The sequence below is a fragment of the Elephantulus edwardii genome, unplaced genomic scaffold, assembly GCF_000299155.1.
Source record: "Elephantulus edwardii isolate Elephantulus edwardi_28Jun2011 unplaced genomic scaffold, EleEdw1.0 scaffold00007, whole genome shotgun sequence".
In the NCBI taxonomy this organism is placed as follows: domain Eukaryota; kingdom Metazoa; phylum Chordata; class Mammalia; order Macroscelidea; family Macroscelididae; genus Elephantulus; species Elephantulus edwardii.
The window spans coordinates 15,696,395-15,719,897 of NW_006399757.1; the positions used below are offsets into that span (position 1 = coordinate 15,696,395).

Genomic DNA, 23,503 nt, shown 5'->3' on the forward strand with positions numbered 1-23,503 from the left:
TTCTATTGTTTAAATGTTTGAAAATAACAATCCATAGAACAATGACACAAACATTAAAATCACATATGGGGTGGGGGTAGCTCTTATTAAGTACATATAGAAGTGCATGTAATCTCAAAGGGTATGGATTCCACAAAACTATTTCAGACATGATTAATTTCTTTAACAAAAGCAGTTTCTAAACATGCCAGCTTTAAGATTAGTAGACAGTTAATAATCTTTTTATGTCATTATACAACTTTTCAATGTTCTAGGCAGCAGACCAATACCAAAACCCTGCCGGAACCACTTAAAAGCAAAACTTTTCTTCCAGTTCTTTGGCAATGGATAATACTTTGATACACCCAAGAAGGAAGTTATGTTACAAATTCAAACAACTTTGGCACAAAATAGCACTAAAAAATAGTTCCTTATAAAAGACATGTCTATCTTTCAAAAGTATATTCTAGGTAAGAAAATCTTTAGTAATGGGGAAAAAAGAGTTGTTAGTACAACGTCGAAGTGGACAGACTGTTTATGCATAATTCCACAGCTGCATTAAATGAGGGATCAATCTGGGAAGAAGAGTCACTATAAAGGATATGTGATAAGGGATTAGAAGATTTAGATCTTGCATAATTCTGGGAGAAACTTGGAAAGGGAAAGATTACATGTGTTGACTGAAGGGCCATATAAATTATCACTGATGAGTCAATCAGACAAGTCAACTACATTTTGGGGGGTAAGTCCCAGAGAGGTCTGTGAAGAAAAGATGCCTCTTCCCATCTTCATCTTGTGATATATCTGATGATGAGCTCAAATTTACTGCCAAGAAGATAGATAAAGAATATTTGAAAGACTAGGTGGCAGACAGTATTAGAGGACAGTCTTGCTGTGTTTCATTGACTATTCAAAGGATCACAACAAATTGCAACTAAATTTGAGAAGGATGGAAATCCCAGAACACTTAGGTGTGCTCCTGAGAAACCTATATTTGGACCAGGAAGCAATAGTGAGAGCAGAGCAAGGAAACTTTGCATGGTTCAGGATCAGGAAAGGTGTGTGTCAGGGATGAAGCCTATCTCCACACCTTTTCAATCTTTATGAAGAACAGATCATTTAGGAGGCTGTACTTTATGAGGAAGACAAATGTGGCATCAGAATTGGAGAAAAAAAATCAACAACCTGTGAACTGCAGATGACACAAGTATGCTTGCTGAAAACTGAGAAGGACCTGAGGCATTACTGCAGAAGTTTAAGGACTATAATCTTCAATAAGGATTGAAGTTCAACACCAAGAAGACAAAGATTCTTACTACTGGGCCAATAAGCATCATCATGACAGACAGACAAGAGACTGAGACTGTTAACAGCTTCAGCTTACTTGGCTCCACAATCAACACTTTTTGGTACCAGCAGTCAGGAAATCAAAAGATGTATTGCACTGGCAAACTCTGCTGTCAGGAACCTGTCTAGAGTATTGAAGAGCAATGATGTCAGTCTGGAGACTAAGTTGTGCCTGATACAGGCCATGGTCTTCACAACTACTTGCTATTCATCAGAAAGCTGGACAATGACTAAGGATAATAGAAGAAGAATCAATATCTTTTAATTGTGATAATGGAGAAGAGTCTTGAACATACCATGGACCACAAGAGAACAACAAACAAATCTGCCCTGGAAAGGGTGAAACCAAGTTTCTCCTTGGAGGCAAGGATTTTGAATCTCCATCCCACATAGTTTGGCACATGGCTAAGATCAATCAGTCCTTGAAGAAGGACACAATGCTTGGTAGGGTGGAAGAACAGTGCAGGAGAGGAAGACCCTGAATGAGATAAACTCAGTGACTGAGGTAATGGGGTTAGGTGTGTTGGAGACAATGAGATTGGCTCAGGATAGAGAAGAGTTCAGAGCTATTGTGCATAGGTTATATGAGTCATAGGCTACTTGACAGCACATGATAACAACATGAGGACCTCTGTGTTTTTTCTTCACCCTATCTACCAGGCAAAAATATCTTTGGAGAAAAATGAATTTTACTTGACTGCAGTCTTCCAAGTTCACTTATGATTTCCTTCATCAAAATGTCTCAGAAACATAGCTCCTGGTTTATCCAAAAGGATATGGCAACACTCACCGTAGAGCAGTAAGATACAACAATTTTCATCATTTCTTTTGAGTAATAAAATAGATGCTGGGCATGAAGAAAATTGTAACTAAAATAATTATCCAAATTATTTTTAATATCCATAATTCTTATTCTTCTCAATAAAATATGCCATCAAAGTCTCTCTTTCCACTATTCCACATTTTTGTAAAGTAAAAAGCCTCAAAAATGAGTCAAAGTTGTTCCATCTAAGAAATGAGTGTTCTTTTGACCACAACTCAAAACTACTACTTGAAAGGTAATACACACACTAGACAAAATTAACATAAAAGAACACCAGTATGTGTTCAAAATTTACCTATTTTATCATTTGTTTCCCGAATGAAAGTATCACCAAAAGATTCAAGTGAATTAAAAGAGACATCATTTTGAAATACCATTTCTTTAACAGTAGCGTCTTTACATGGGCACACTTTACAAGTTTAAGATTGTGGTTACAGATACTGTAACTGCAGAATTGTCTATAATTCTGCCTTCTTTGGAAGATGAGGCACGCTGGAAGGACTAGACCTAAATATTAGGGTCAGCTAGTTCTTGTCAAATACAAAGTCTAGTGTTTGCCTAGTCTTAGTTATCCCTCAGTATACACCTGAGTAACTTCTCAAAACTTTCTATAATTCCTGTCCCCTTGTTTGCCCTTCATAGTCCTATGTTAAAGATCAAGAGAAAGCCCAACTATGTCTCTCAATTAATTTCTATTTATTCAGAAGTCAACTACTTTTGTCAAATTCTGTAACTAAGATATCAGATGAAGAAAGGAAACCAGCCCTTCACAGTTCTTAGAGGCCCTACTGCCAACTGCTTAGTGCAGAATAAATATTGTTATTGTATGCCTGCTCTCATGCATTCCAATCTCCACCTTTAACTTTCTTAACGGGTAAAAAATGCAAACATGAAAGAGATTTCCAGTAATCTCCTAGACTGGGGGGGGGGTACCTCCCAGGATCCTATTTTTCCAATAAAATGCTGTAACCTCAGGACAAACCACAGGAAGGAAATCACAACTCTTATTATGTTAGTATCCCTCTTTCCAACCTCAGACCCTGTGTCCCGTGTTTGCCTCATCTTTTGTCTGTCTTTTGTTCTTACAGACTTTTGCAATTGGACTACTTCCACCTTTTTTTTTAAGTTCTCTAATACAGGTAAATACAGATGGCCCTATCGTCTTAAGATACAGTTCCTAAAGACATGTGTGAACTAGGTGAAAAGTACAGGGGGGGAAGCTGGTATATGGTTCTCTACGATTTCTACAATAACCCAGTTTTCTTCTTCCCATTAAAGAAAATAAATTCAAAGTCTTCTGAAAGAACCCTGCCACATTTTATACCATTAAAAATCCTTATAGCTTTTTTAAAGTGTCATAATAACATATTAAACATTGACTAGATTTGTGGCACTATACAAAATAATGAAGACAATAATTGAAAATATGATTATAATCAGTGACATTAGAGAATCCATTCAAAGTCTAGAAAAGACATGAAAATCTTTCATGTTCTGATAATGGGATGTATTTTAAAGTTATAGCAGTAGTTTTAAAAAATACTTTGTCTAAACACCAGAGATGTTAAAGAAGCAAGCAAATTACTAAATAATAAGAACTATGTTAAAATGAAAGTACATTCTCTCAAACTTGTGATGTTACAGGAATTTAGAATTTAGAAAAGATTTATTTACTAAAAACTAGAAAAAACTGAAATAATATTCAAAAATCCATTTACTTTAATCTTCTTTTTCCTTATTTTATTTTGTCCAAATGAGTTAGTTTAATTCTAGGTGGTACAGAATACTGGCATAACAAATAATGACGAGGAGATCCTGGCAGGATTCTGGACCTGTTTCCTTTGACTGCACAGCTAAGATCAGAGTAGTGGAGTGAGAACTGAGGAGATGGAGCTTCACAGGTTTCTTTTCTTCACTGTTTTACAAAAGCTTCTTCTTTAATATACAACAGGCTCCAAGACAAACACTTCATTCTAACTACAGATGGCAACAGATGTTGCAGCAGAGAATCCAAATGTCTTAAAAAGGAACAGAAGTAAGGTTCATCATTGCCTCAGTCTTATTTTTTGCCAGATTTCTTAATTCCATTCATGGCCAGGGGACTTTTGCCTGTGATTTTCGCTATTAGCTCCTCAAGTTTCTTCTATACTTCTTTTTGTTTCTGCTTGAAAGTTTTATCTTCCTCGTCCATCTCCTTGGTCTGCTTCTTGTATCACAACAAAGAGTGGCTGACCTTGAGAAGAATCAGAATCTTAGAACACTTGTTTGTGCTGATATGAAACCTGTACTTCAACTTGAAAGCAATCATCAGAATAGAGCATGGAAACACTGCATGGTTCAAATTCAGAAAAGGTGTGCATCAAGGATATGTCCTATCTCCACACGTTTTCAATCTGTATGTGGAGCAGATCATCCAGGAGGCTGGGCTTTATGAGGAGGAATGTGGCATCAGGATTGGAGGAAAACTCATCGATAACCTGTGATATGTGGATGACACAACCTTGCTTGCTAAAACTGAGGAGGACTTGAAGTCTTTGCTGCAGAAGGTCAAGGACTATAGTCTTCAATATGGATTGATGCTCAACTTCAAGAAGACAAAGATTCTCACAACTGGTCCAATTGGCAGCACCATAATAAGAGATTGAGGTTGTAAACTATTTCAGCTTATTTGGCTCCACAATCAACACTCCTGGCACCAGCGCTCAGGAAATTGACAGACGAATTGCACTGGGGAAGTCTGCTGTCAGGAACATCTCCAGAGTATTACAGAGTAATGATGTCAGTTGAGAAACTAAGGTGTGCCTGATCCAGTCCATGGTCTTCACAATTACTTGCTATGCATCAGACAGCTGGACAATGACTAAGGACGACATAAGAAGAATTGATGCCTTTGAGTTATGGTGCTGAAAAAGAGTCTTGAGTTATGGTGCTGAAAAAGAGTCTTGAACATCCTATGGACTGCCAAGAGAACAAACAAATCTGTCTTGGAGAGGGGGAAAGCAAGTTTCTCCTTGGCTTCTAGGATTTTGAAGCTCTGTCTCACATACTTTGGGAATGTTACAAAAATGGACCAGTCCTTGGAGAAGGACATCATGTTTAGAAGGTATGTAGAGACAGTGCAGGAGATGAAGATCTAGGATGAAATAGATTTACACAGCAACTGAAGTAGCGGGATTAGGTATGTCAGAGTCAGTGAGACTGGCTCAGAGGATAGGAAAGGGTTCAGAGCTATTAGGGTATCCATGAAAAGCAAGCAATTCTGTGGCACATAACAACAACAACAGTCAAGATCAACCATAAGACAACTAATACACTGTTTCACCTATTATAGCAGCATTAGTGTTCATCTTTACTGCACCATTTTCATTAGTATATCCATATGGCATTATATAATCTACCATAAAAAAAATACCAATTTTTTTTTTAATTCTTAACATATATAACCCTTTCGAATAATTTCCTCCCTTACATTTCTCTGTTCAATATACAAAAACATTTACTAGCCTTCTTATTCACTCTTAACTCAATTCAAATCAGTTCTTCTCTTCTTCTGGAGAGAGATGAAAGTGATCCTTTGTGAGAGAAATGCTCACATATCAAAGTCACCCCTAGAAAAGGCATCAAGTTTTCTTCTGTCATCCTAATTCCTTGTTCAGCTCAAAGATGTATCACAAGTGACTGAAAACATCATGGCCTGAATGAGGCATACCTTAGTCTTCAAATTTACATCATTGCTCTTTAGTATTTTGGAGCTGTGTTCAACAGCTTACTGGTCCAATGTTTCTGATGTCCTGAATGCTGGTACAATGGGTATTATTCAAGCAAGGTGAAATTATGGGCAATTTCAATCTTATCTCTGTCTATCATGAGGATGCATATTGGCCCAGTGGTGAGGACCTATTTTTTCCCTAATGATGAGAATTAATCAATACAGAATGTGTGTGTGTGTGTGTGTGTGTGTATTCTTTGATCTTCTGCAGCAAGTGTTTCGAGTACTCCTCACAGCAAGCAAGGTTGTGTCATTTGCATAATACAAGTTGTTTATGCATCTTCTTCCAATTCTGATGCTTTATTCCTCTTCATAGATGTCAGCTTCCCAAGTTATTTGCTCAGCATATAGGCTGAACAGGTATGGAGAAAGGATACCTCTCTTTCTCACACCCTTTCTGATTTTAAACCATGCAATGTCCCTTTGCTCCATTCAGACAACAGTTTTATCCATGTATAGATTTTACATAAGCCCCTCTCCCTCCCAAAATTGAAGTCAAACAAAGGCATTAAAGGCCAAGAAGGCAGTCCTGTAGGGCATTCACAGCCAAAATAAAAAGGGAAGATCCGCACGTCACCCACCTACCTTCCGGCTTCCTAAGACCCTGAGCCTCCAAAGGCAACCCAAATACCCCCGGAAGAGCGCTCCTAGGAGAAACAAGCTTAACCACTATGCCATTAAGTTTCCCTTAATCACTTGCTCAGCCATGAAGAAGATAAAAGATAACAACACATTTGAGTTCATGTTCAAGACCAACAAGCACTAATTTAAATAAGCTGTAAAGAAGTTCCATGACATTCACGTGCCCAAGTCAACACTTTAATTAGGCCTGATGGAGAGATGATCTATGTTTAACTTGCTACTGACTATGAGACTTTAGATGTTGCAAACAAAATTGGGATCATCTAAACTGAGTCCAGGTAGCTAATTCTAAATACAAATTTTTATCACAAAAAAAGAAAAATATATTACATCCCTGCTTCCATAAATATTACACCCCTCAGAGTGACTCCTCTGTTCTGTAGTCACTATATGGAATTAACTCAACAGCAATGGGTATTGTTAGAGTCAATAAATTATATTCAAATATTCTTCCAAAACATAGGTAATGATGATATTGTTGCTAATGATGTATACCATCAAGTCAGAACCAACCCATAATGACCCTCTCATAACTTTTCAGAGGCAGTGAATTATACAGGTGCCGACTGCCCATCTTTCTCCTGTGGAGCAGCTCGTGGATTTGAACTGTGTGCTGCAATTGCATACCACTAGCTATTATCTCTAATAGAAATGTTTATATAAAGATGAGAAAATTTTTGCATTATACTAAAAGAATGTGGCATATATTAGCTTTAATTCTGTAAAATTTAATCTATAATATAGAATATTTACAATCAAGACTAACAAAAAAAAAGGTAGTTTAGCATGTATGTGAATTAATGACCAAATCTTAAATTTCTGTATTCAAATTCAGTTTGATAAGAATTTTATATAAGTTATTTTGAAATATTCTTATGCTGTAAGTATGCTTTAAATCTGCATAGTCAAACTCATGTAAAACACAGGGTAGCTGCTGGACAAGTCAAGATTACTGACTCATGTACGCCATCAAGTCAATCCAATTACATTGGCCTTATAGAACAGCTTAGAACTGCCCATAGGTTTTCCTAGGCTGTATTCTTTACAGAAACAAATCACCAGATCTTAACCTCACAGATCTGTTGGTGAGGTCAAGCCTCCAACTTTTCCATTAGTAGCTAAGCACTTAACCGTCACCCCATCAGGGCTCTTCATTGACTCACAGTATAATTTTATATGTGATCAACTTTTTTCTATTCCAAAAGAAAAGTAGCTCTGGTAGACTAGTGGGCAAACAGTTGCACTGCCAACCCAAAGGCAACTGATTCAAATTCACCAGCTGTTCCATAAAAAAAGATGGACAATCTCCTCCCACGTGATTTACAGTTTCTGTAAAAAGGGCCAGCTATTAGTTGAATCCAACTCAACAACAATGAGCCAGTCAGGCAGTCATCCCAAAATATCTGGAATTATTCCAATGTAATATGTGTATTTCATCAAGTTCTAGAAGTCTATTTCAAGTATTTACCGAGTGTCTAGCAGGATCAGCTATACAGTTCAATACTTAATCTTACCTTGTATTTATTTCATTGAGAAGTTTCTGGTAAGCTTAAAACCTGATATACAATGGTGCCTGAATAAATATTCAAATGATTGTAGTATGTATGTGAGTACAAAAAAATTTCCAAAGACATAAAAATCTTCACAAAGGTAATCCAATGAAATCTTAAAATGAACAAATTAATGTTTTTAAAACCAAAAATCTCAGATTGTTATGCATCTGAGAGCTAGACAGTGAATAAGGACAACAGACGAATTATTGATGTCTTTGAGCTATGGGGTTGGAGAAGAGCACTGAAAAGCCTATGAATGGACTAAAGAACAAATAAATATGTCTTAGAGAGGGTGCAGCCATAATGCTCTTTGGAGGCAAGAATGATGAGGCTTTGCCTCACATACTGTGACCATATCGCTAAGGAGGAACTATTCCTTGGAAAGGGACATGATTTTGGAAAGGGTGGAGGGTCAGCAAAGGAGAGGAAGACCCTCAACCAGGTGGATCAACATGGTGACTGCCAAGTGGGCTCTAGTGTGTCAGGAAGTGTGAAGTGACACAGGATAGAACAGGGTTCAGATATGTTGTTCTAGGGTCACTATGAGTCATACTTGACGGCAGTTAACACCAACTCAATGATTTTATAGCAACTCGCGTTTAACTATAATGTTAATTAACAGTTGTGTAAGCACTTCTACCTAAAAATTAACCACAGGAGGTTGTAACTGCTGCTTTTAGAAAGGCCTGCTCACCAAGGAGGTCTTGACTGGCATATGGGAACTTGGCTCTTCACCTTACCAGTGAACATTTAAGAGAGTTTCACCCCTAGACTGTTTGTGTAAATAATACAGTTTATGCACAATATCTACTTTCCTCCTAGGAATCGGGATTTTTTTTTCCCTACATGCTGAGCTTTTCTAGGTAGAAATATGGTACCTATGATGCTTCATTTCCCTGCAGCAGTAGAAGTGTGTCCTGTGTGATCCATCAATAGGTGGGAAGCATAAAGAAAGCTGCATATGGGTTTCTCTAGATTCCATATGTGTCTTCCTCGCTACTTGGCTGTAACAAGTCTTAAGCAACAGTATATATCCAAATGCTATGGTTTTGTGATTCTTCCTAGCAAATATCTAAATGCAAGGCTGCACTTAGGCACTAGAAACACAACAGCTTTTTTAAAAAGCCCACGTTGTTACCTGCTGGTATGCTTCGTAGATCACATCAAATAGAAAAGCCTGTGGCATTTCACTTGCTTTGTGTTGGGCACGGTCCAGTGAGTGGTCTAAGCAACCATCGGCAGATGGACTGATGACAGTAGAGACAAGAGGTCGGATCACTCCGGCAGCCTAAGAATAAACAAAGGAGAAAGACTAATAAAACATTTATCTCACCTACAGACTGTTTTAAAGACAAACTATCTCACTTGAGAAAGCAGATGTTACTCATAACTTCAAATAGCTACCTCAAGGAAACATTTGAGAAACTCTTGGTTGAGTTCACAAATCAATCAATTCCGTTTCAGCTTCATAATACTATAGTTCCATCTACTAAAAGGTGGGAGTAATACTTCACTTTTTCATCATAGGTTCAAATCTCCTTTCATCATGGGTCCTTGAAATCAAATACTCCAGAAGGACGCTAAGATAGAGTTGGGCATTCCCCAAAGAGTGTAAGAATGGGGAGAAGGATTATTGTGAAAGAATCCTAATGCATTGCAAATTAATATTTACTAATTTAGTGTGCTTTCAGAAAATTTAATTTACACATTAGATAATTAAGGAAACAGACATATCCCTTCAGATCCCCAAAATGAGCCTCGACAGCAATTCAAATAACAATGAATTTATGTTTTGCTCTAATTCTTGTGAAAAACAGTTCTCTTCAAACACAAGCCTCCATGTCACACTTCCTCGGGCAAAATATCCACTGACTTCCATTATTCTAATGAGAGCTCTGGCTCCTTAATAGATAGATAGATAGATAGATCTAATAAAACTTTAGAAAAAAGAGACACCTTCAAGTCTGAGAATTTTTCTATTATACTTAATGGAATTCCATTGTAATGTCATGTTCAAGGTCATTATCAGACAGCTGTCTTGGTGAATTTGTCTTACTATACTGCTCTTATGGTAGGCAGTTAGCCAAATCTTATACTGATGCAGAAATGTCTTCTTTTTATATATAACTTTAACATGAGTATTACAGCACATTAAGCTAACGCACAGATGCATCAATGTGGTCATGAGGACACCATCATCTGAGCAAGACCGGCAGTCCACAAATTGGTTAACAAAGCAAGTAACTGGCTGGAAATTAAAGCTAGTATATGAGCCAGGCACACAGCGTACAAACTCTATCACCATTTCCAGTGGATCAAACAGAAATTTGGAGCCACAGAATAAAAACAAAGATGTAGAGATGGCCAAGGGTACCACTAAGGGTGTGATGTTCAAGTAGGGGAGAATGAGCAAGTCCAACCAATAAACCCTCTATCTCTCAGCAGGCGTTAAGAGGAAAGGTAAGGGAAAAACCCACAGACTCATGCTGATTTGTAAGTAGAAAAACCCAACCCATGAAAAGACCTTGTAGATGCTATTGGAACTTTTTATCAAGCCATGAAGTGAATAAATATTTAGTAAAGATCATGTTGTCACTGAGTCAGAACTAACCCGTAGCTGAACCTCTAGTAGGTTTGCAAGGCAATAACTAACCTGGGAGGAGACTGGCCCTCTCTCTTCCATAGAGAAGCAGCTGTATCCAAACCATGTGCCTTTGAGTTGGCAGTGCAACTCCTTAACCAATCCCAAAATAGCAGTGTGAGGAACTGCACAAACTCTCTTCCCAAAGAACCACCGCTAACTGGTGATTAGTGCCGTCTTCTCCCAGTCTTCAGTCAGAAGTTACAGATCTGCCAGTGAGGGATAGGCTGCCAGTATCTCTCACAACGAATAGTTATATTTTAGAGAAGTTAGGTTCTAGGCAAATGTGGCTAAGAAGTTTGGGGTTCCCTTACTCCTTGCATTCACATTCTGTAGGATGAAGGAACTACCCTAGTGAAGACAAGCCAAGAATGGTCCAGTGGTAAGAAACTGCAGTGCAATCCCAAATCACAGTTCAAATCCATGAGCTGCATTTGCAGAAGGATGGGCAATCTCTTCTCATATAATTAACTGCCTCTGAAAACCCACTGGAGGGTCAGTTATCAGTCAGTTCTGACTCCATAGCACACAGCAACAAGTGGTAGAAAGAATTGTATTCATGGGGGTAAAATAATCTATAAGAACAGAGAGTAACAACGTTCTCTCCAATGGAACTCACTTTTTTGGAATAGAGTGTGAAGAAGTTCAAGACTAAGAGCATTCTCCAAAGAAAAAAAAAATTATTGTGATTGTTAGCATTAACTAATGGATGGCTGGTAGCTCCAGGAGAGCAAAAGAGCTCAACTATATATAGACCATCTACAACTACAGAAAGAGATATCTAACCAAAGTACCTGTGAAATCAGACCAAAACTACAAGACTTGCTTCAAAACTATATCTAGAAAGCGCCAGAACATATCTCCTTCACAAGTAGAGCAATGGTTAGAAAAGAGCACTGTCAAAAAATTGAGGAATCATCCAGCAATTAATGTAGCCTACTAGGTAGAGATCCCTCATTGCCTAGGGGTAAAGAGTTGTGCTGCCAACCCTAAGGTGCATGGTTCGAATCCACCAGCTGTTCTGTAAGATAAAGATAGTTCACAGATTCCATATGCATTACAGCTTCTGAAAACCTCATGATGGGTCAGCTGAGAGTCAGTTCTAACTTAATGGCAAAACAACACCTAGGAATGATATCAAGAGAAGCAAACAAGAAGACAGAGAAATTAGTGAAATAGCGAAATCTACTGGAACCATTGTGATCCAAGAGTGGCTATAAACATGCCCCAAATCAGAGGTTTCAAAATAGTTAGATTTTATTATATATTTTCAGATACATTGATGGCCAAGTGGCAAGAAGCTGCACTGCAATCCTGAAGGCACATGGTTCAAGGCCACCAGGTGCTCCGTGGGAAAAGGATGGGCAATCTCCTCCCATGTGATTATGTGCCTCTGAAAACCCGTTGAAGAGTCAGCTATGGGTCGGTTCCAACTAAACAGTACACAACAGCATATGTAGATAACTACCACCCCATCCCCCATTGCTGACACTCCGGCAGGTTGTCAGGTTTTAAATCACAGGGGATTGTCTTCTACTCCTTCAGAGCCACTGGTGGATTCAAAGTACCAGAGAGGTGTGGTTAACAGCTCCCTACAGATCATGCCAGCAGAGCTCCCTAGATTTTATAAGATACACTATAAGGTATTTTTCTTACTACATATGTGTGTGTAAATACTTATATGGTGATAAATATAAAGAATAAAATTGTAATGTAGTTAAACAATTCAATGGAATATTATTTGGTAATATGGAAATAATTTTAAAAAAGAATAAAGTTCAGATACATGCTACAATATGGATGGCCCTTGAAAAAGAAGACAATAAAAAAAGTTGAAAATGCCAGTCATCAGTCATCTTTACCACTGGTACCACAGTGTGCTATACTGGGGTTATCTGTGTGTTGCAAGTGACACTACAGGTTAGATTACTAGCAAGATCACCCATGGGATACAAGTGTCAGTGGATCTTAGAGACAAAGACAAACTACAAAGCAGGATGGGCTATCCTCTTGTGAAAGAACTAGTTGGTGAAAACCTTATGAACAGCAGCAGCACATTGTTTGATGTAGTGTTAGAAGTTCTTCAGGTTGTAAAACACTCAACATACAACAGGAGAAGATATGCCTCTTCAAAATAGTTTACCTTAGTGATATCAGCTTTCAGCAAATAAGGCAAATTTATAGGCTGATGTGATACAATGGTCACATTTCTCTTGAGGAGAAATGGCTACAAATACTCACTAGTCACAGGGTTGTGAAATACATAAAATATAAATCTAGGAAAATTGGAAGTTGTCAAAAATTAAATAAAATACATAAAACAAATATCCTAAACATTCTTAAATGGTCTAATGGAATGGTATTAGCCATTTGGAATCAGATACTCATACTGTCTATTATGCCAAGAATGACAGAGAGGAATGGCATTGCATTCAAAATCGAAAAGAACATTTCTAGATCTATCCTGAAGTGTAATGCTTTTAAAACTCATACTCCTAAGTACTCTACTAATAAAAAATCTGTCCAAAATGGGTTCATACTCCAAACTGCAAAGCCAGGGGGAAAAAAAGCTATCTTGAGTAAGACTTGACAGAAAAAGAAAAATTACCAAGAAGTGCAATTGGCTAAAAGGTGTGTTCATTATATATAATGTATGTTCTTTGAGTCAAATATAGCATGGACTGCAAAAGAACAAATTAATCTGTCTTGGAAGTAGTCCCACCAGAAGGCTACTTTAAAGTGAAAATGGTTAAGATTTTTTTTCTCATATTCCTTGAGTGTGTTATCAGGAAAGGACAGCGCTTTAAGAAAGATATAATAATTGCTAAAGTAGAGCATGAGTAAAAAAGAAAATCCTCCATAAAATGGTTCAAGAGCAACAGATATTGTGAAGATGATGTAGGATGGACCAGTGTTTCGTTCTGTTGTACACAAGGTCTCTATGGGTAGGGGCTAACTTGATGGCATCTAACAATAACAACAAAGTCATCTGAAGAGTCATATCTTAGGGTGTCATTTGATTCCTACCAAAATTGTTTTGCAGTTTACTGGGAAGAAGTTAAAAAGATGTCAATATGTCCCATCAATTTAAGAACCACATTTCTAGTATAAGTCTTGATTAGTTGCATTTATGTATTTATAGTTATTGTTGTTGCTATTATTATTACAGTTAAAAACAGAGTATGAGTTGACAGGAAGTAGTACATTGATTTCCTGATGTGCTGCAATCCCAAAGGCATGCAGCTCGAGGCCACCAGCTGCTCCGTGTGAGATGGATGGGCAATCTCCTCCTATGCGATTAACTGCCTCTGAATATGCATGAGAGGGTCAGCTATGGGTCAGTTCCGACTTAACAGTACACAATAAAAAAGAAGCTTTGTAAGAAATTCTGAATAAACAACAAAAAAATTGACAGTGTCTTCATTAGAAAACTCTTAATTATCTAGAGCTAGTTTTCAGGTTGGATAAATCCAGTCTTTCATTGGCTTTGAGCTGTTTTGCAACTTTGTAAATTATAATGACTAATATTAATGCAAAAGAATTATTTTCTATAAACATGCAAATAAAGTCTATCCAAAGGAGATTCAATCGATTCTCTCCCATTCCCCATAATTATCAGAAACTTGTTTATTAATTAATTTTAACATTTCTTTATGTCTTTTGTCCTATTTTGGTGCTGTTTTGGATCAATTGTAACTTCTGTCTGTTTTATTCATTAGTAATGAGTATAAGTACACATGAAGGTCAATTGACACAACATAGTTCTCAAAGACAATGTTCTATATCCGACTTTCATGCTTGGCAACTTAAAAGTCTTAAAAGTTTACAAACAATATTCTTTATAATATAATTTATTTTATTAATAATAATAATAATTTTAAGGAAAATTTACAGATATTTTGGATTTCCATTCATTCATTTTTTGCACTTTTCTCCCTGCCTACCCCTCTCCTCCAGTTTGCCCTTCTCTTTGAAAAGTAAAAGAAAAATTATTTCATTGTTATACATTCCCTCCCCCAAAGTCCACTCTACTATGCAGCTTTCATTCTGGACTCAGGTCATGACAATAATACCTACAAGCAATATTCTAAGATGCAACTATTGGTCTCTCCCTGTCTGGGATAAAGAACTGGGAAGAAAGGCAAAAGTGCATAAAATCAAGTAGTGCAAAGGACTAACAGGCTACATGAACCTCAGCCTCCACAACTCGGAAACCAAAAGAACTGATGGTAATCAGCGATCATTGCTAACTACTGTAAAACAGATCACATTTGAAGATCTTGGATAGTTGTTGCTGTGTACCATACAGTCAGGACCAACCCATAGCTGACCCTCCAGTGAGTTTTCAGAGGCAATAAATTGCAAGGAAAATTACTCATCCTTCCATGTAGAACAAAAAAATCAAAACTATAAAAGGGCCAGTCTTACCAGCAGAAGAGAATAATGAAATTCCCAAGATTATAGCCTTTACTCACCCTTCAAACCTGGAACAAAATTCACTGTTCTCAATTTTCAGCCAAACAATTGCTAGGCCTACCATGAAGGTCAGCTATTGGTCAGTTCTACGCAACAGTACCCAACAACTAGGTGAACCAAGGAGGTACTCACTCCTTGGAATAATCAACCTATAAGATTAAGAAAGGGAACTCTGGAGGCCTAGTGGCAAGAAGTTGCAATGAAATCCCAAAAGCACATGGTTCGAAGCCAACAGCTGCTCTATGGGAAAATGATGGGCAATCTCTTCCTGTGCAATTAACTGCCTCTGAAAACCTGCAGGAAGATCAGCTATGGGTCAATTCTGACTTGATGACACACAACAACAACAGCAAGATCAAAAGAGCAGCACTTTCCCAGTAATAAAAGGCAGGTCAGAGGATTTATGGAAACAAGAATCACAGGGAGGAATGGGAAAGAGTGTAGTTATATTGCGTGCATTATAATTAAGATTGTTGTTGATTATAAAACTAAATTTCATAATATCATAAAACAAAATATGAATAAATGGTTAAATGCAAACTTTCACTCAAATAATGAGTATAAAATAAAATCTTTAATACATGTTCCTTTTGTATTAAATCCATGTCTTTACCTATTTTTAAAAGTATCCTTTAACAAAAATAACATAGCAATAATTCAAAAAGAAACTAGATTTTGAAGTTTAGTGTAAAAAAGTTTTAATACTTATTGCTTTAAACAAGTTTTATAACATAAGAAAATTTTACAGATGCCATTAAAATATATTTGGTTGGCTTTACTCAATATGCATCATTAATCTTATAGACAGGTGCATTTAATGAATGATATATTCATTAAAGTGCATTTAAACTGACAGTCTGATATCATTGCTTTCTTTTTCTCCAGAGCTCTCATATTACATTGTAATAATAAATATCTGTAACAAAAGACAAGTTACATTCTTAAAATCTCTAACAATAAATATTTTCTGAGAGACATTACTGTAATATTCATAGGCCATCATGCCTATTTAAAGTAATCTGGTATTAATTCTGCCGAAGCTAAGCAAATGCTACACTATATAGTATCTGCTCCTTTTTCCCATGTTCTCAGAAATATACTTACCCCATGTTCTTTAGCAGCTGTGACAACTTTAAGTAGGATATCTTCCTCCACAAATGGTCTCACAGCATCATGGATAATCACTACTTCTGGCTTAGAGAGCTTAGAGTTGGACCCAACTTCTGCCAATGCTTTTAGTCCATTGAAAATTGACCTATGTCTGGTCACTCCAGATTCAACTAGTGAAATGCGTTCATGCTGGTACCTCTGGATAATATCCTCCATTGCTTCCATGTTCTCTCTAGTTACTGCCACAACAATGTCCTTTATCCAGCATACCCTAAAAGGAAAGGGCATAAACATTCATGTAACTTGGTTCTTAGGCAATTAAAAATATGCTAATTAAGAAAATTACTACTTACTAGTAGAATATCTACATAGGGAAATGGAACCTTAAAATTACTAAATTTAAAAAAATTACTAAATCAATTCCATGCATTTATGCGAGTTCCAATAAAGAAGCAGTGGGTTTTTGTGGTTTTTTTGTAAGTAAAGAACTAATCTATCATACTAGAGATTGAAAGACATAAATGACTAACAGAGATAACTTCACACTCGATCAGAAATTCCTGATTTAAAAGTTAAACAATCACGATAGTAATAGGTTGTCAGAAATATAGACTGTAACTGAAATATGTTTTTAAATAGATTTTCTTTCCAATAATTTTCTTCAATGGCATAGGAATAACTGCATTTCAAAGGCTGACCCTTCAAGAAGTCCACTGAGTTCTTAGCCAACATTTAAATAATAAAGTTAGGAAGCAAATATAACACAAAAACTTGCCTACTTCAAGGTAAAATCTATGGTTTAAATAAAGGGAAGCTCAAAATTCTAGCACCATCAAGTCAATTCCAACTCATAGTTCTTTCCATCAAGTTTCTGAAACTGGTTAAGGGAGGAGACTTGCCATCTATTTCTCATAGAGCAGCTGGTGGACTTGAACCACAGACCTTTTTTAATCTTAATACACTATGCATTTTGCCACCAACATTTCTTTGCTGTCGAAGGGAAACTATAATAACTAAATTTATCTGAATATAAATCAGTATTAAAAACAGTAGAAAAATAAATTTCATGAAATGCTAAAATATATTGTTAAAATGTTACATGTTAGGGGAGCTCTGGTGGCCTAGTGGCAAGGAGCTGCAACTACAATCCCAGAGGCTCACGGTTCGAATCCACCAGATGCTTTGCTGGGAAAAGGAGGGACAATCTCCTCCTGTACCAGTCAGATCTGATTTGACGGTACACTCACACAAAAATAATAAAACAAAAAAAAATATATACTGTAAAAAAAAATGTTACATGTTGTTGAGTATGAATTGAAGGGACCCTATGAACAGTGGGTCTAAACCCTCTATCCTGTACCAACTTCATCATCACTGACCCACTAGAGAGTCCTACAGAATGTAAAGTAATGTGATTTCTTCTGTCAAACATGTACTTAACAGGAGACCTACTGACCTACCAGACTGAAAACATAGGCATATCTCATTTTATTACATTTCTGTTTATTGTTCTTTGCAGATTTCTTTTTTTACAGATTGAAAGTTTGAGGCAATCCTGCATTAAGAAAGTCTATTTGCACTGCAATCCCAAAGGTATGCGGTTCAAATCCACCAGATGCTCTGCTGGAAAAGGAGGAACAATCTCCTCCTGTACCAGTCAGATGTGATTTGATGGTACACACATAAAAATAATAAAATTTAAAAAAAAAAAAAGAAAGTCTATTTGGTGCCATCTTTCTAATGGCATGTGTTCACTTCATATTTCTGTGTTACGTTTTGGTAATTTTCATATTATCTCAATCTTTTTAGCAATGTATATTTAATAAATTACAGTACAGTGTAAAACATAGCCTAGAAGGATGTGGAGTCTCCTCCTGTGTGATTTTCTGCCTCTGAAAACGTGCTGAAGGGTCTGCTATGGGTCAGTTACAAATGGACGGCCCAGAGCAATGACATACACTGAAAAACAACAAACTTCTTGTGACTAGCCTTATTGCAATATGAGCTTTACTTTGATGATCTGGAACTGAATTCCCAGTATCTCTCAGTTATGCCTGCTTCACACTTTTGAGTTGGCAGAAATGGCAGCACAATGCCTTTCCAGCTGTGCTGCCAACCTGAATGCAGGCAGTTTGAATCCACCAGCTGCTCCACAGGAGAATCTCTTCCAGTGTGATTCCCTGACTCTGAAAACCAGCTGAAAGGTTAGCTATGGGTTGGTTCCAACTCATTGGTACATAACAACAAGTCACTAGGGCTCCCTTTAAAAAGTTATTGCCTCAGAAACCCGACAGAAGGTCACTATGGATCCGATCTAGCTGGATGGCAGTGGGTTTGTGTTTTTATACAAATTTTATTTTTAAATTATTTCTCAACCAGCCCAATAATCATATCACTTAACTATTTCCCAACTGTAAAATATCTGACATAAAAGGCCTAAAATAACAATTCTTACATAATATTTTATAGTTCAGAGGATAACCTCAAGAATCTCCAAAACAACTCTGTACATTTGGTTATTATCCCTACTATATGTATGAGGAACCTTAAAGTCAATTGCCTTGGAAAATATATCTACTTGCTGGAAACTTGAGCTTCTGTCTCCTCCCCAGTTCCCAGGCCTGTAACTATACTTGACTGTCTCCCAAGTGGCATTACAAGTGTTCCCTAGCTGGTCAGCAGAACCACTTAATGAGGACTTTGTATTCTACAATCAATGGACCCAGGATGAGATTTTTCTTAAAGGCTAAGGAATATGTGTGCTAAGAATTGCTTTGTCTACTGTATCTTACACAATGCCACAACAGATAATCAAATGGCAAGACATAAAACTACCAACTTCTTAGCATAAAATATATTTATTGGGAAGGGCAGACTCTTATTCTCAGCATTAAGAGCTGTTCCCTGAAGGGATAATACCACATCCTGTCTTAGATCCATATCTTTGTATGTGCTGCTTCCTTTGCTTTTCAACACTGTCTCCATCCGTATTTCTATCCCCACCCACTCCAGGTTAAATCCTACTTGCTTTTCAGCTTGCAATTGGGATAGGGCTCCCTACAGAAAGTCACCCCTTACTGCCATTATGGGTGCAACATCTTCTGCTGTCTACTTGCAGAATGTTTCATCTTATCACATTGCTTATTAAAATCAATTGCTCTACCCAAGACTTGCTACAGAATCTGATCAATTTCTAATATGTATTAAACACTTTCTAGGTGTCATGTACTACATATGGTATTTTGCCTGTAATTTCCCACTTAATAGTTAAATCAGCCTTATGAGGTTACTGTTACCAACAAATACATAATATTATCAGATAGTTGTTGTTGTTGTTCTTATTTGTCTTCAAATCATTTGCAACCCATATCAACTCTATATACAATAGCTCTGAACCCTGCCCTATCCTGAGCCAGTCTAACTGACTGACATACTTACCCCCATTACCCCAATTACTGGGTTAATCTACCTCATCTGGGGTCTTCCTATCCTGTGCTTTCTTTCCACCCTTCCAAGCAAGATGTCCATCTCTAAGAAATGGTCCCTCCTTGCCACATGCCCAAAGTGAGACAGAGCTTCAAAATCCAAGCCTTCAAGGAGAAACTTGGTTTCACTCTCTCCAAGACAGACTTGTTTGTTCTCGTGGCACTCCATAGCATGTTTGATACTCTTCATTATAACTCATTATAACTCAAAGACATCAATTCACCTGTCATTCTTAGTCATTGTCCAGCTCTCTGAGGCACAGCAAGTAATCACAAGACTATAGCCAGGATCCGGTGCACCTTAGTCTCTAGATAGACACTGTTGCTCCTCAGAACTCTGAAGAAGTCCCTGACAGCAGATTTTTCCCACACAATTCATCTTTTGGTTTCCTGATTGCTGGTGCCAAGAGTGAGGACTATAGAGCTGAGCAAGCTTAAGTTGTTAAAAGCCTCAATCTCTTTTCCATCTATCATGGTGCTGCCAATTTGCCCAGTGGTGAAAATCTTTGTCTTCTTGATCTTGAGCTTCAATCCCTGAAGACTAGAGTCCTTGACTTTCTGCAGCAAGCATCTCAGATTCTCCTCAATTTCAATAACCAAGGTTGTGTCATCAGCATATCACAGGTTGTTGATGAGTCTTCCTCCAATTCTAATGCCACATTCCTCCTGCATAAAATCCAGCCTTCCAAATTATCTGTTCCACGTATAGATTGAAAAGGTATGGAAACAGGATGCATCCTAAATTCTCTCCTTTCCTGATTTTGAACCAAGCAGTGTTTCCTTGCTCTGTATATGTTAATGATATATTATTCTGACATCTTTTTAAGCTTCTTTTAAAAGATAAATAGCTATGGATGAAGGTGCAATCAAATCACAGAATGTTTCCCTAAAGTCTTTCCCCAAATGTATTTACTCTGTCACTTTTATTAAGGTATTTTTAAGTGACAACTTTAAAGTTATGATGTTAGTTTTGATAAAAATTGTATTTCTTTTTTAATATAGGTGAATTGAGAGGAAGAAAGATGACATGGTAAGTAGAAATAATGCTAGAGTCATTTACTCATTGCCATCAAGTCAGAGCCTTAAATTGCATGACAGAAAGGGAGCTCTGGTGGCCTAGTGACAAGACACTATGCTGCAATCCTGACGGTACACAGATCAAATCCATCAGATGCTCTGCTGGAGAAGTAGGAGCAAATGAGAGGGGAGTGGTTCAAGAGCTGCTGGTTAATTAGAACACCAGAAAGGTTGCGCCTTTGGTGTAGAAGTGGAACTTCCTACAGAGTAAGTCAAGAGAATTCCCTTTTAGAGAGTAGTCATTCAAATATGTGTTTAATAAATAAGTAAATGAACTAATGGATGAGGCCCCAAAAGTAAATATCAATTTTACTGAAATTCTTTAAAAATAACTAGAAAGCAATTCTTTCTATTCCATCAAATAGAAAGGAAAATTACCAAGCAGTAACTGCATTAAATTTGGTATCAAATGATATCAAACAACTGTATAATCTGCTAAGTTAATATCACATTTTAAGTCAATGTTGCTCACACTGCAACTGTATCTCACATCGTACATTTCAAAGACCATTAATATATCATGAAAAGAGTTAAGTTCGGACAATATTTTTTTGATAAATGAGTTAGAACTAACAAATTAGAACAATTAGAATGCCCAGCATGGAACAAGAATAGGTTGTTTTAATGGAATTTCCTTCAAATGTGTATGTTGGTGTCTATGATTATAAATAGGTGTTTACATACTGAGTCATGATGGAACTGCTAAAAGTTCAAGTGGGTTTAGAATGGCCGTGGCATCAAGGATATCATTGTGGATGTCAGATGGATCCTGGCTGAAAGCAGAGAATACCAGAATATCTATTTTTTTTTTATTTAATGACTATGCAATGGCATTTGACTGTGTGGAACATTACAAATTATGGTTAAAACTGAGAATCCCTGAATACTTAATCATGATCCTTAGAAATCTATACCTACATCAAAAAGCTGTTGTCAAAATGGAGCAAGAGAACACAGCATGCTTTAAAATCAGGAAAGATGTGTTTCAAGGATGTATCCTTTTTCTATTTTTCCATAGCTATTCAATTTGTATGCTGAATAAATTATTCGTGAAGCAGAACTCTATGAGAAGTAATGTGGCATCAGGACTGGAGGAAGGCTCATCAACAACCTGTGTTATACGATGACACATCTTTGTTTGCTGTAAGTGAGGAGGACATGAAGATGAAGAACTACAACCTTCGGTGTGGATTACATCTCAATACCAAAACAAAGATCTTTTCCACAGGCCCAACAGTCAACATCATGGTAGATGGAGAAAGAATTGAAGCTGCCAAAGATTTCATTATTCTTGGATCAATAACCTTGGTACCAGCAGTCAGGAAATCAGGAGATACATGGCACTGGGCAAGTCTGCTGTCAGAGATTTCTTCAAAATATTTAAAAGTAATGATGTCAGTCGGTTTGAAGACTATAGTGCACCTGAGTCAGTTCCTGGCCAAATTAGTTGCACTTCAACCTACATCAGAGAGCTGGAAATTAAATAAGGATGATAGAAGAATTGATGCCTTTGAGTTTGAGTACTGAATATTTCATGGGCTGCCAAAAAAAAAAATGACCAAATAGACATGTCTTTGAGAGAGAACAGCCAGTTTGCTCCCTGAAGGCAAAGACAGTGAAGCATTATCTCTCATACATTGGACATGTAGCTAGTTAAGGTTATTCATTGGAAAATGACATGCTTGGAAAGATGGGGAGTCAGAGAGAGGCAGGAAGACTCCCAACAAGATAGACTGATACAGTGACTGCAGCAATGCGTGTAGTGTGTCAGAGATGATGAGAATGGCAGGATGATAAGGCAGGATTCAAGTCTGTTGTTTATAGGGTCACTATAAGTCCTATTCAACCTAATGACACCTAACAAAAACAACGTAAAGCAAGATGTTTTACTTAATGTCTTTCACTCACTCACTGCCACAGAGTTGAATCCATTTCTTAGAGACTCTTCATGGTAGAGTCTGTCCAACTCATAAGGACCTTCACTGGACTTTCAAGACTTTAAATCTTCACAGAGGAGCCTGTCTGTCTTTCTCCCATGAAGCCACTGGTGGACTCAAACTGCTGGAGATTGATGGCCTTTGAATTAAGCATAACTTAATCTGGGACTAGCGACCAGAGCTCCCTATTTGTTATTCTAAGTCACAATTGTGGTTGTTAAATGTTTTTTTCCCCAAATGTTAGAAATTGCTTTAGCCAACTCTAAAGAGATAACAAACTCATCAGCCAAATTGTTGAGCAACCAGAATACACCTAGTGCTTACAAGCCTTTATAAGTACTGTTTGTATCTTAAAAGATTTATTCACATTCTTTTCTAGTTATAGAATTAATGGTATTTCACAGTATTAAAATTTCATAATGTGAAATCATAGGACTGAAAAAAAAAAACTCTTAAGTGTCTCACACGGTGCCTACCGAACAAATATTTGCTGAATAAATTAATCTGGTCTACCTCCTTAGCTAGAAGCAAATCCACACCTAAGTCCGCAGCCTGAAAAGATTCTATCAAGTTCTCCTGATCATTTCCTTCCTGGAGCATTCCATTGGTAAATACAAGTCTATCATTTAGCCCCACTGAGCAAGAGCCTATGGTGATGAAAGAA

At 37.2% G+C, this 23,503-nt stretch overlaps 1 protein-coding gene across 1 annotated transcript in view; it reads right to left on the minus strand.

The window, feature by feature from the left end:
- ISPD (isoprenoid synthase domain containing) overlaps positions 1-23,503 on the minus strand; it is a 390,875-nt gene that overhangs the window by 354,526 nt on the left and 12,846 nt on the right. The window contains exons 2-3 of the mRNA XM_006880260.1: positions 16,335-16,611; positions 9,252-9,401 (exon numbers count right to left, since the gene is read on the minus strand). Coding sequence (XP_006880322.1) covers positions 9,252-9,401; positions 16,335-16,611 — 427 coding nt within the window. The remainder of the gene's footprint in view (positions 1-9,251; positions 9,402-16,334; positions 16,612-23,503) is intronic.